This window comes from Brienomyrus brachyistius, chromosome 21 (assembly GCF_023856365.1).
Source record: "Brienomyrus brachyistius isolate T26 chromosome 21, BBRACH_0.4, whole genome shotgun sequence".
In the NCBI taxonomy this organism is placed as follows: Eukaryota; Metazoa; Chordata; class Actinopteri; order Osteoglossiformes; family Mormyridae; genus Brienomyrus; species Brienomyrus brachyistius.
The window spans coordinates 8,442,337-8,456,348 of record NC_064553.1 but is presented as its reverse complement, the minus strand read 5'-3'; the positions used below and the strand labels follow the sequence as shown (position 1 = coordinate 8,456,348).

The 14,012-nt window shown below is 44.6% G+C and overlaps 1 protein-coding gene across 1 annotated transcript in view; it reads left to right on the top strand.

Annotated features, from left to right (window-relative positions):
- The window catches only part of LOC125716736 (inactive tyrosine-protein kinase transmembrane receptor ROR1-like), a 65,049-nt gene extending 61,013 nt beyond the window's left edge, over positions 1 to 4,036 (top strand). Inside the window, exon 9 of the mRNA XM_048989368.1 lies at positions 805 to 4,036. Coding sequence (XP_048845325.1) covers positions 805 to 2,190 — 1,386 coding nt within the window. The 3' untranslated portion in view covers positions 2,191 to 4,036. The remainder of the gene's footprint in view (positions 1 to 804) is intronic.
- Positions 4,037 to 14,012: the final 9,976 nt, after the last annotated feature.

Genomic DNA, 14,012 nt, shown 5'->3' with positions numbered 1-14,012 from the left:
CCTTTTAACGTAAAACATCTGTTTCTTCCCTGCGAGGCCAGTTTAACACACCCACGCCTGTCGACTGCGGTTTCAGGAATTCCATCCATCCATCCATTTTCCAGCCACTTATCGTGGACAGGCTCACAGGAGATTTAAGGAATTTCATTTTTTTTTTTTTGAAGTTACTGGGATTTTTCATTCTTAGTAGCCGTTCATAACTTCTTCTGAACCTAAATTTGTCATTAGCTGCACCCATAATTTCCAAAGCATTGCTAATGCACCAGGACGATTACATCAGTAGCTGTGAAATTTTATTATTGGTTCCCAAGTCAAAGAAAAGAAAACTGAAAGAAATAATAATAATCTGTTAATCTTCCAGCCACTTATCCTGAGCAGGGTTGCTGAAAATAATAATTATAATGTATATTTAAATAGGGTTTCTAGTATAAAATCTATTATCTTCTTCCCTGATCAGTTTTTTTAGCCACCAGCCAACATTGATGATGTCAATAAAAAAACTTTAATTACCACCAGCAAGCAACACAACAACCCACATTTTTCAATATTATTTTACGGGACTGGCTGGGATGAGAGAACTCGATGTATTCGATCACTGCAGCAATCTTAAGTTCGGGATTTGACTTACAGCGAAGTAATTAGGATTTGACGGTTTTTAAAGTGGTTCTGAATAGACGTTTGCTGAAGCCCTTTATTCTGAACTTCTAAAAATTGCATCCCTATTCGTTATTGTTATTATTGTTTGACCGCGATGCTGTCTTTTCGTGGACTAAGTGAGAGCCCTGTTACTCTCCTGTCTCTCAGGGCAAAGCAAAAGAGCTCCCCCTGTCTGCAGTCCGTTTCATGGAGGAGATGGGGGAATGTGCCTTTGGGAACATATACAAGGGCCACCTGTACCTGCCGGGAATGGAGCACGCCCAGCTGGTGGCCATCAAGACGCTGAAGGACGTGTCGAGCCCAGCGCTGTGGGCCGAGTTCCAGCAGGAGACGGCGTCGGCAGCTGAGCTGCAGCATCCCAACGTGGTGTGTCTGCTGGGCGTAGTCACGCAGGAGCAGCCCGTCTGCATGCTCTTCGAGCTGCCCGGCCGGGGCGACCTGCACGAGCTGCTGACCCTGCGCTCGCCGCATTCCGACGTGGGCTGCGGCAGCGACGAGGACGGCACCGCGCGCTCCGCCCTCGACCACGGCGACTTCCTGCGCCTGGCCATCCAGGTGGCCGCCGGCATGGAGTACCTGGCCGGGCGCCTCTACGTCCACAAGGACCTGGCCGCCCGCAATGTTCTGGTGGGGGAGCAGCTGCACGTCAAGATCTCTGACTTCGGCCTGTCCCGAGAGACTTACTCCTGCGACTACTACCGGGTCCAGCCCAAGACGCTGCTGCCCGTCCGCTGGATGTCCCCAGAAGCCATCGCGTTTGGGAAATTCTCCACCGACTCGGACATCTGGGCCTTTGGCGTGCTGCTTTGGGAGATCTTCAGCTTCGGCCTGCAGCCCTACTATGGCTTCAGCAACCAGGAGGTGATGGACATGATCCGGAAGCGCCAGCTCTTGTCCCGCCCGGCTGACTGCCCGGCCCACTTCTATGCCATGATGATTGAGTGCTGGCAGGAGATTCCTACCCGCCGGTCCCGCTTCAAGGACCTCCACGCACGCCTCCGGGCCTGGGAGGGCCCGCTGGCGTCTCACGCCGGCTCAGCGTCGCCCTCCGATGGCCACGGCACTACACAGACCACGTCGCTGAGCACCAGCTCAGTTAGCAGTGTGAGTGGGCCCCAGTACACAGGGTACGTGTTCCCAGCTGCGGGCGTCCCGCCGGGACCCAGGTTCATTCCCGTCAGCAGCTACGCCGTCCCGCCGGGCTACGCTGCTTTCCCCCCTGCCCACCTGCAGACGCGGGGGGGGCCCACCCGTGGCCTGCAGCATTGCCCGCCTCCAAAAAGCCGCTCTCCCAGCAGCGCCAGCGGTTCCACCAGCACGGGTCACGTGACCAGCGTCCCCTCCACGGGCTCCACCCACGACGCCAAAACTCCCCTGCTGGGCCACTGCGTGCCGCTGTCCGGCCTCGGCGCGGCACACGCTCGGACACACGAGCCAGACGGCTCTGCAGACGGACCTGCGCAGACCTGCCTGACTGCGGAAGGCAACATGCACACGTATACCGAAACACACATCATCACCGCCAACCTATAAATACTTCTGTAGCTATTCTTAAAATTGAGTGTTTACCGTTTTTGTAATATAACTAGAGCCTGCATGAAATTCAGAGACTTATATTTGTTTTTTATGGGTAAGACGAGGAAGAGATTAAAAAAGAAATCTATGTTATTGCACAAAAACCGGCTGTGATTCAGTCCTGCTCCAGTCTAAGCTCTTGTGCCAAGCTAGCAATTTAGATTTTCTATGTCCAGGACAAGATTTTTTTTTTGTTAAACTAGCATTTAACAAACACACAACGAGCATTTAACGACAAAAACCTTCTTCGTTGCATAAGCTGCTCACCTCCGCCCAAACTCAACTTGTTTACATCATCAAAGAATTCAATATATTATTACAGGCTGACTTATGAATACAATATTCAGAAAATGTGTGAAATAATTCTGTTTGTTTCTGGTCATTTTTTTTCTACTTCTCTGGTCTGAGCAGAGCTGCGTCTTAATTGTTACTGTTATTATATATTATTACTGTATTTCTTGATTTTTACTTGATCAGAAATTGCCATTGGGTATAAAAATTTAAATAATTGTCATTTTTGTTTTCTGTTCCAGGGGGGACACAGTTTGTTTCCATCCATCCATTTGTCACCCATTTTTTACTTCCTTAGCTTGGCAGGTAACCTTCACTTAGATAGCAGGCGTGTGCAATTTGGGATGTTTCATTTAAGTCAAATAGAGAAATTAAAGATTTTCTGTTTTTTTTTTTTTCGTCCAGGATATTATTCTATTATTAATATTATCCATTAAAAAAACAAACAATTCCAAAAGGTTTTATCTCAGTTAACCTTGTTCTTAGTTCAGTTTTATATAACATATCTACATTTCATGGGGTATTACAGATATTATAGTCATTATATCAAAAGCAGTTGAAAAAAAATCTATTAAAATAGACTGTGAATCTCATTGCCCGTGTTTGTCTTCAGCATAACTATTGTACCTTGCTGTGTGTGTGTGTGTGTGTGTGTCTGTCTGTTTTATTCAGATTCTAGGGCCACTTGCAATGAAGAAAAATATCGCTCATATTTTTCAACAGATATTTGTTCCCATTTCTATCACAGTATCGTAGTGCTGATTGCTCTGCTTAATTTTGTTGCTCATCTAAACTATCGTGTTGACTCTGACGTCGCACTCAGCCCCAGTACTCAAACGTACTGTCACCCAAGTGACCTTAGTACTTTTTCGGGTAAAAGCCATGTTTACGATACGCAGCTGTAGTACAAGAAAGGACATTTTGCTAATTTATCTTCGACTTCTATTTTGTACTGCATGCAGTTTTATTCCATCATCACTTCACCGACATTTAATACCAAACATTTAACAAAAAGATCAAGCAACAGTATCGTTTGGATCATAAGTAATGCATTTTTATTTAATTTATTTTTTTTGCATTTAAAAATTATTTTAAAAAACTTAGATTCCACTGCTTTGAAATACCTTTATGCAATCTTGTAGGCTACAGTTTGTTAAATCAAAATAATAATCAAAAATCGTATTGCATCTGGATTCTGTAAACAGGGAATCAGGTATGGAGGCATCCTAGATCAGTATAACATCGTCTCCATCAGAAATATTCACTGCAGCTGCAAATATGTTAGCACGCAGGTACGTGCAATCTCCCGCTAACATGCTAGCCGTTAGCGCGTACAGCTGCATGCTGGGTTTGCGTTCTTCAGTGCAAGTGACCACATGTCCAAACCTGTGTGTACTAATCATCCAAGCTGCATAATTTTTATACTTTATTGACCACACGGCCTTGTTTTGTATTCCTCTGCCTTTGCACATGTGTTTGCATGACGAAAAAATTAAATGACATCATTCTGTGATATATTGTCCTTCGTCTTGTTTGCTGTCATCCCTGGTCTTGTAATGTGCATATGCTAACATATATATATATATATATATATATATATATATATATATATATATATATATATATATATATATATATATATATATATATATGAAATTCGTTTTATATTGGGCTTGTCACACTAGAGTAGTGATGTTCTATCTAGTGGGAAACAGTCATTTTTTTAAATTCTGCATAAAACTTTTAAACTGAGAAATAAATGAAGCAGGACATTTTGAACTGTGTGTTCGTTAATCCCTTGATCAGAAGTTCAAACAACCAGTATCTGCTCAGTCGATCAATCGATTTTATTTCTATAGTGCATTTTCACATTACACTGTCTCAAAGCGCAGTACATTGTCCCCGCCCGAAGCCCCCAGTGAGCAAGCCGGAGGCGACAGTGGCAAGGAAAAATTCCCTAGAAGGAAGAAACCGTGGGAGGAACCAGACTCAAAGGGGGAGCCCATCCTCCATGGGGCAGCAGAGGAAGCCCTAACACTAACGAGACCCAAAGGAGGAGCCCATCCTCCAGGGCCCAGCAGAGGAACTCAAATGAACAAAACGGCCTAATTTACACTGCCCAAAATTTTATATTGGAGTTTCAAAGTGGGGGGCAAGCAGGTGATGGCAGGCAGGTGCTGGTGCTGCTTCTGACGGCAGGATGAACAGTGGTACAGCAGCAGGGAAGGAAGGAGAGAGGGCGGGCAGGCCGGAAGGACGTCACAGGGACAAGGGACAAATCGATTTGGTAAAATACTGTGTTCTATTGTGCTAAGTGCTTGGAGTTTACATGTTCTCCCTGTGTTATATAGGTTCCCTCTGGATACTCCAGTCCCCCCCCCCACTGCCCAAAGACATGCAGTTATTTTCTTAGCATCTCTACACCGTACAGTGTGTGCTTTTATGTGTGTGAGTGCACACTCTGCCATAGATTCATTCTTACATTGGTGTACCCCAGCCTATAACCACATGCTGCCTGGAATAGGCTCCAGACCCCCCTAAGAACTTAGAACACAGGTGGATGGAACAACGAACCTGGTAAAAAAAAAATACAAATAAGAAGGAAAAAAAAGAAAAAGAAAAAAAACTGCCTCAGTTCTTAAACGCTAGCTGCAATACTATATTTTGGTCACCAGATGGCAGTATACCGGTATTTAGCCTTGGCTGACTAACATTGTTTTGAATTTTGAGCACCGTGTCATAGTATAACCATGCATGGAATTCTGCTGGTTTGCTGTATGTTATTGTAATCCCATGGCACTCATCATTCCTGCAGATGATAAGGCGCTCCCTCCATCTCCGCTTACATGCTTAAAAGTGGTATGCAGTTTTAGGTCCAGCGAAGTGCTGGATGGATTGCAAAGGCTTCCGATTTTCAACACAACATCTCTGGGTCTCACTTTGATCAGGGCTTTCGCTTCAGCAGACCTTTTCGCTAAGGCACGGAAACAAATGTTAGTGTTAACACCATGGGTTTGTATAATCCTGTAAAATGTGTATAAACCCTCTCATGGTTACATTAACCCTGAAAATATCGCTGTGTTGCCGCATAAGTACTGTGTCTCTGGTTTAGGCAGCTCGGAATCTCTGCCTAAAATGCTTCCGATTTCAAACAGACCCCTTTGTTGTTCATGCAGTCCTAGGGTTACCTCCACGATAGCCTAACCCAATAACCTTTATGCCGTAACTTTTAATTATAAAAGTAACTTGTAAATCGCATTAATTCTCATATATCTGTAATCTGAGTACTAAGAAGCATACGTTTTCCCATAAAGAATAGTAGAGATCCATGCAGACATTTTAATAGAAGTTAATGGTAAGACCAAATGCTTTTATGTGCTGGTGTTCTTTCGCCTCCAGAGGGCAGTACTGGCCAAGTCTAACGATCTCTTTCTACAAACGCTCCAGAGAAATGTTTGTGAACTGAGAATGATGTACTTAACGTTGTTCGGCCTATTCTAGGGGAGCTTTGGCCGCCCAAAAATATTTTTTTTAGATTAATAACTTAATGTTTATTTCCTCCGTCCAAATCTTGGCATTGTTTCCAAACCCTGCTTAAAGTGTGTGTGTTAGTCATGAATGGTGGTGAGTCTTTTTGGGATTTTTTTATCAGTTCCATGTTGCAGCTTAAATTCCTATAAATCCAATTCAGAAAAGTTTTTATTGGTTATACTTATGATCCTGTACTGGATTCATTCTTAACTCATTATTTTCTGAACACAACTTTCACCACCGGCTAAAACATGACGGTGTGTAACCTCATTTAGCCTGATCAGTCTGCTGTTCGATTCTTTGTGGTCGCTATATGGACAGATGTTTTCCCCGTAACCTCCCAGACGATCCTTTGAAATCCTGGACTGGAGGCATAGAGAATTTGGAGCGCGGCGCAGGTAATGCAGACAAGGCCATCTGCCTCCCAGCAGGGGGCGCCAAACGTGTGCGTCCTGCTGCCTGCAGGTGAAGGGTGCGTCTCTTTCACTGATGATTAAACGGCAGCGAGGTTTTGAAGTTGCAGTTTACTAAGTGTTATGCATCACAGTTGTTTTTTTTGTCTACAGATGCTAAGATGACAGAGTGCATTTGTTAGCAGGCAAGAAACCCACATGGAAGTGAGTAGTGAGCTCTGCTAACGGCACAAATACGGGTGCTGTCAGATATATATGATTATGGTCACGGAAAAGATAGGACATCTGGGATAAGATAAAGAGGCAGCTTGTAACTCAATGTCTAATCCGCATCTGGAACAGTGACAACATACAGAAAGCAGCCATTTCTGTCTTGTCTGGGTGATAATAGATGAGTGAGGGCTGGCGATGAAATCTAGCCAGCAGTGCTGGGAGACGCACCAGCACCTTGAGACCCGCAGTGGGTGGGATGGAGGTGTGCCGACTGAATCATCCCAACAGGAAGCGCCTGAGGGTAAACGCCAATCGCAATTCCTGTCGCCACCCTGTGGCTGCCGTGGGTGGCATCGAGGCAGAATCCCGGACACGCATCTTAGCTTATCGGGTGGTATCGAGGCAGGATCTCGGACTCTCGTCTTAGCTTATCACGTCACCCCTACATGTAGGTAATGGACCAGCCGGGTAGCAAGAGTCACAACAATGACAAAGAGGCATTGATTGGTAACCACCACCAATCAAGAGCGAACTGCGATTAAACTGAACTCATCCCCATGGTTTGTTACTCACTTAAAAGCTTCTTCAAGCAGTATGATGTACAGCATGCTGGGTCCATCACAGGCGGCTGTTTTGCTGCAGCTCCTCTGACTGTCACCAGGAGGTGAGCTGTAGACCTCCGGTCGCTCGTACTTGAGGGCCGCTAGGCCTGATCGCTTACACCTACCCTGGGGTCATTTTGACCCCCAATGGCATTTGTCAGGTGACTTTTCTCATAGTAACAATTATTGTAGGAGCGTGTGAGAGTTAAATTCAGGCTGGGGGGGGGGGGGGGGGGAGGAGTATCTGGAAACCATTCTGCACAAAGCATGTGACTTATACTTTACGTGACGGGGCACAAATGATGTAATCGTACACTCTTTCTTAATTAACATGGGACTACCTGTTAGTTCTGCACAGATCACAGTTCATCGTTAATCAGTCATGACAGTTCATGTATTTCATGCAGTTACTATATTTGTTTATGATTTGCACTTGAGACCCGGGTTCAAGTCTCCGCCTGGGTCACATGTGTGTGGAGTTTGCATGTTCTCCCCATGTCGTCGTGGGGTTTCCTCCGGGTACTCCGGTTTCCCCCCACAGTCCAAAAACATGCTGAGGCTAATTGGAGTTGCTAAATTGCCCGTAGGTGTGCATGTGTGAGTGAATGGTGTGTGAGTGTGCCCTGCGATGGGCTGGTCCCCCATCCTAGGTTGTTCCCTGCCTCGTGCCCATTGCTTCCAGGATAGGCTCTGGACCCCCCCGCGACCCAGTAGGATAAGCGGTTTGGAAAATGGATGGATGGATGGATGGATGGATAGATTTGCACTTGAGTAGTAACTGAGTTAGGCTCCAGACCCCTCGTGACCCTGAATAGGACAAGCAGTTTCAGAAAAAGGACGAACGGACATGCAGATGGATGGATAGTCACTGAATTACTTCACTTTACCGCCTCCGGTAAAGTGTTACTGACTTATACTACATTTTAGTTACTCGGAGAATACAGGATCCAGACTCTGGTCGGGGTCGACAAAATCCTAAGAAAGAAAACTATTTGACTTTGGAAAGAACTGCTCACCTCCATTTTAATGTTGCAGAAAGCAGGCAGTCGATATCTTTTGGCTTTGGGAGCGAATTTGTACTTTAGGGCAGCACATCTAAAGGCTCTTTTTCCACCCAAAAATACACTGAATTCCTAACTGAGGGAATACAGCTTTAATCTGGTCATGTTTTATGTGAAGGTAGCACGCTTTGAAGTCTTCTCCTCTATATGTGTCTGTAATGATGATTGAGAGCTGTGTGACTCGAAGATATTGGACTTCACACGAGGGCCCGATAGCACATCCACCAGTAACAACTCAGACGGGCTGAAATTCTCCACAGATACTTTTGTAGAGTCTCAGCTTGTGGTTTATACTGAGAATATAAACCCTGGCTAAGCTGTAATCAATCTGCGCTCTGAAGACTTCAAAGGGCAACAGCACAAGGAATGAATCTTGAGCAACATTTGTTAGAAATGTCTTATGTCTGTTTCTTATATTATACCCAGTTGTTTTGGGGTTTGGAGGCAGGGCATCAGAAAGATGGAGAAATTGTGTAAGTAACTTTGGCTTGGACTTACTGTACATATTAGTTTTTTAAGTTTAAACAACCTTTTGTCGCCTTAATGCATCGTAGGCCTATTATGAGCGTCTGAATTGCGTAAGAAATTATTACAGTGTCGTCTGCTATCTTACACAGTGTGTATTGTTAATGCGTTGCTGCAAATAAGTTGATTTTCCATCTTCTTCATTCAGGCTTGGTTAAACGACATATTATGAAAATCTTAATGTTCAGTCTGGTATAAGATTTTAGTATTTAAACTGGATGTTTACTCTTACTGAACGTCTGGTTTTAGATGTAGAAAGATTAGATCCCACTCTGTCCTGGCATGTTACTAAGGGACTAAACAAGGGGTTTAAACTGTATGTTCCTCTTGCGGGGTTTTTCTCAGAGACAGAAGTGCTGCCCAGAGATGTTTGCAATGCATCTTGGGTAAAGAAGACGACCTCACCCGGAAGTATCATAAGAAATCTATTCTTATATTAAAGATGCCATATCAGTCGATCTTAAACTACACGTTCCGTATTCTTCACATTTTTTTTTTAGCAAGTTTTAATATTGTAAGCATACCTTTGTTTGTTTGATGCTTAAGTACTGCTATTGGCTGATTTCATGACTATCGGATAACTAATATGAACAAAATCCCATTCTGCATCCAAATTATGCATGTTGTTAACTATTAAATGTCACTGTGTTTGGACCTGCTTACCCGCTTAGGAAGGTTGATACCATTGAAGATGGTAGGAGCAATGCTGGCTCTTATCCAACAGGGGGAGCCCAAGGTCTCAAAGGCAACTAGTGATTATCCAGAAAAGACCTTGCGGAGCTGTTCTTCGAGAAGCAGTAGGAGTTAAGATCTGGATAACTCCACATGTGCACAGATAAATGGTAGAAAGGTAGGTTCTGCACTCTGCCTCCCTTAATGATTACTCTGTGTACATGCACTGCAAGATACGCGGCGGGTCTGTGAAAGAGAGACTCTCCGGATCTGAGAAAGGAGGATTCGAACCTAATCAGAGCTCAGGAAACATGCTGATCATCTCTGTGAGCTTCTTCTGGTCTGGGTTATGCTGTACACTGAAGTGTCTGGCGGGGGGGCTGCGAAACGTCGTGTCTCAAAAAGTCTGTTTCCACTCAGCCGGTAAGTAGCCACGTCTCCCCAGGCCGGGGCCCCCAGTCCTCGCTCTGCTGGGCAGAAGATGGATTGTGAGGCTGTACTTCCCCCGCGCTCTCAGAGCAGAAACGCGATAACCTCCCATCCCCCCCTCCCCCCAGTTTTCGGCCGCATCCCCCATCTATGAGGAGTGCTGCCTCTGTCCACCTCACCCCGTGATTCAATCATCCCTCCTGTCAGTTATAAAATAAATTTAAAAATACGCAGACCGGAGTTCTGCGACATTCGCTTTGCTCTGGAAAAGGACTGTCGACTCCCAGGGATTTAAAAGCAAGACAAGAAAAGCTTGCTGTAGATTTAATATACCTTTTGTCTTCATTTTTCCCTGGAAACTGGATCCTAAGAACTTAAGATACCTTGTTGTGTGTGTACGCGAATATATATAAAAAATATACGTGTCTGGAATTGCCCAGAATAACATATCTAATATGCCTACTCTGCTCCAACAGCTGAGCTCTCAAATGAGCCTTTTGATATATGGTTATGGTATTGCTACTATTATTATTATAGTGATAACGCGAAAGATGAGAATCATTCCTTTCCAGTGCAGGGTGGAATATGGTTCCATGCAGGCAGTGTTTTAATGAGGCACTGCCAGTGGACGGCAGCATCCGCTGTTATCCCTACTGGCTCCAGGCTGTGCCTCTCCGGGCAGTGCGGTGTGAGGGTACCGAAAAGTGACGTGCATTATTTAGAGAGAAATGCCGAAGACTGGCGGCTGCGCGGGTCTGTTGGAAGCCAGAGGATGAAAGCCGGACGCCTGCTCGCTTCCAGTGACAGCATGGTGCACAGGAATGCATAAAAAACCGCTTCGCGTGTCTGTCTGGAGGGGGAAAAGGTTCAGCAAACATCCCGCATTTGTGCGTTAGATTCATTAAAAGGTAGATTTTGCAATATATATTTTTTTTTGCGTGCCAGGTGAATTGTAGCTTGGAGCGCTTGGATGGAATAATGATACCTTCTCATTCTTGTATATCCTGAAGCTCACGACAGACACGCACACAAGAGCGTTTCTACTGGATCCTGTCAATGCTTTTCCCGGCCCTCTCTCCTTAAAATATCTCAAAATAGAAATGGTTCCATGTGAGAATTAGTTCAGCCCGTTAACGCTTTTAAACTGACGGAAATATATTTAAAAACATCCAGGAACGCCGGCGTGATGTAAATTATTCATGTGTCATACCTGTGTTTTTGGGTGAGTGCGTAAACAGGGCTGAGGCATTTGGCTGTATCTCAAGTATGCATTTTAACAAATCCCTTAATTCCGCTTTTATTTATTATGTGTATTTTATGGATGCTTTATGTTTGTGGTTTTAGGGAGAAGAAAAATCGCCCGCTAAACCAACTTCTGCATGCCTGCCACCCAGAGCAGTTTTTTTTTGTTTTCTTGGCTGTATATTTTCATACTTTTGCCTAAATAAAGTGAAATTTAAGACCAAACCAGCAGCCACAAATTGCACCCCTGGTATGTAGTGTTGGATTAGCACTGCAGGAGTCAGGAACTCCATGACACTCTGGTGCACTGGTGCCAGGGGTCGATTACAGGTGGTGGGTTAGTGGTCGTCAACCAGGTGGTGGAGGAATCAGGCAGGGGAAGCTCGATCTGGGATATTACAGACGGGTGCGGGTGGAAGTGCTTTGGCCTTTGATAGCAGCGCTCACGTTCTGCGTTTGGGGGCAGTGCGCCGGACAGGGAGGCTCGAGACGGGAATGTGAGCCGCTGGGGTCTTTGCAGAGGCCTGCAGATTTGGCGCACATGTTCCAGCGTCGCTGTACTGCCAAAGAAGGAGCCGCTTCTGGGACGCCAGCAAGAAAAACAAACAGTCGTTAAGTGGAGAGAAAACAGATTTTTTTTCCCCTCTCTTTGGGGAGAAGAAAACAATTGAGAAAAAAACACTTCTGTAGGAATTGTGTCCCATAATGTACAAAAATGATATTACAAAAACATGTTTAATTTAGTAATATGTAAATAAGGGTGTAATTTGTGGGTTTAACTCTGGCTTTAGTTCCGTCTCTCATCACTGTCCTAGTGTGAAATTCTTTTTTTTACAGAATATAAATTAAATCAGAATACATATCTGAATTTATGCATTTCTGGATGAGTTTTGGATGTTAAATTAGCGTTAGTATGTAAGTGGAGTGCCGTGCAATGGACCAGCTGGGATATAGCAGTACTTCATGTTTTATGTCCCAGAATGTGGTTGAGGGGCTGTCTCATCTGCGACGGGGGTCCCGGAGTCCACACCCATGGAGCAGAGGCTGGGGGGGAGACTGGGAGGTGGGATGCTTTGGTCTTCGGGGCGGTGACTTCTGCTGCAAAGCAAATGTGGTATTTAGCATATTAATGTGTGCGTGTGTGTGTGTGTGAGAGAGAGAGAGAGAGAGAGAGAGAGAGAGTCAGCAGAGAGGGGCTCCATCCAGGGCATCTTACAAACAGGACTCACAGATGTATCCATTAGCACGTCGCTGCCCCCTTCAGGCTAATTTTTAGTCATTACGCAATTAGCCAGGTAGCCAGCACTGATGATTTGTAATCGTTCTTTTTGGGAATGCTCAATATAATGGGCTCTTTCTGTATATTTCCATGTAAATTTCTTAGAAGGATGTGGTATTTATGCTAACTACTACCGAGGGCTTTGCAGTTTGCTGTATGGAACTAATGCAGTGCCTGTGAGGCAGGCTGGATGGAGCAATGGGCCACATGGCAGAACGGCACACGGGCTTCTCAAGAACCGTGTCCCTCGCCTTGGCCAGGAGGGCGGCAGAGCTCGGCCCAGATTCTGCCTGTCAGCTGTGCCCAACACTTGGTCTGTAGCATATGTCTGGCATGGAGAGCAAGGCGGCTTCTGCTGCCTGCGGTGATGCCAGCGAATCCAGCCTGAAACACTGAACTATCAATCGGCACCTTTCTTAACAAATAGTCAAATCTGCAGCAATTCAATTGATACCAAAGCAGCCTATCTGTGAATTTGGGGACCGCTACTTTTTTGGTCAAAATTATTGCTTTAATTATCCCATTATCAGCTGATCTAGCTGGATTTAATCCGCCCAAGGTTCTACCCAGATCCATCTGACTTTGGATTCCAGCTCCAGGACAAAAACAAACAAAAAATAAACTCACTGTATATGCAATTGCATCCATCCATCAATTTCTGAAGCCACGTGTCCTGTTCAGGGTCACGGGAGCTCCGAAGCCTATTCCGGAAGCTACGGGCGCGAGGCAGTATATGCAATTCATTTTTAACTTAGCAAGGTGGTCAAATATGTACTTTCTGCACTTCAATTTATTTTCTGAAGCTGATTTCAGTAATCATTGGACTAATACTGCTATCAAGCAACACATTTCGTTGCTTTATATGTTTACTATTCTCTAAACCGCTTCATGCCAGGAACCTTAATATTACTGCAATAACATAAATAGCTGAAAGTTAAATCACTTTAGTTCTGTTCTAACTTTATCATTGCAAAGAAACGGAAGAGAAATGTTGAATGAAAAAATACCTAAAGCAACGCTGCAAAACTGCACTATTTCAAAACTACCAACATACATCAGTCTTATCTAGCGGACCGTGAAAGACGATGCATTGTGTAGATTGTCGATGCCAAATGCTGAGGAACATGCGAAGACCTGTCAGGCCCCTAGACGTGAAATTCTGTAAAAACTTTTTCAAAATATTCTAGTTGTCTTTTTTAAAAATTGGAAGCGGAAATAATGCATTTAAAGATCTTGTCGGGTGATTTTTCTATTACCGCCCCCCCCCCCCCAAAAAAAAAAAAAAAAACTTATTAAGAATAACGCATACGATCAGATGTTAATATAAATTAATTTGGTTTGTTTTGAAGTGATTGTTATTACTGAAATCGGACCCAAAGACAATTTCAATAACGTGTCTCTAAATGGTCAGTTTGACTGCACCTTTCAGGACTTTGGTGTGAAAATATAGGTACTGGGAAGTGACTCCGGATCCGTGGGTGGCGGCGGCTCCATGCCGGCGTTTGGCTCCGCCGCCGCCGTC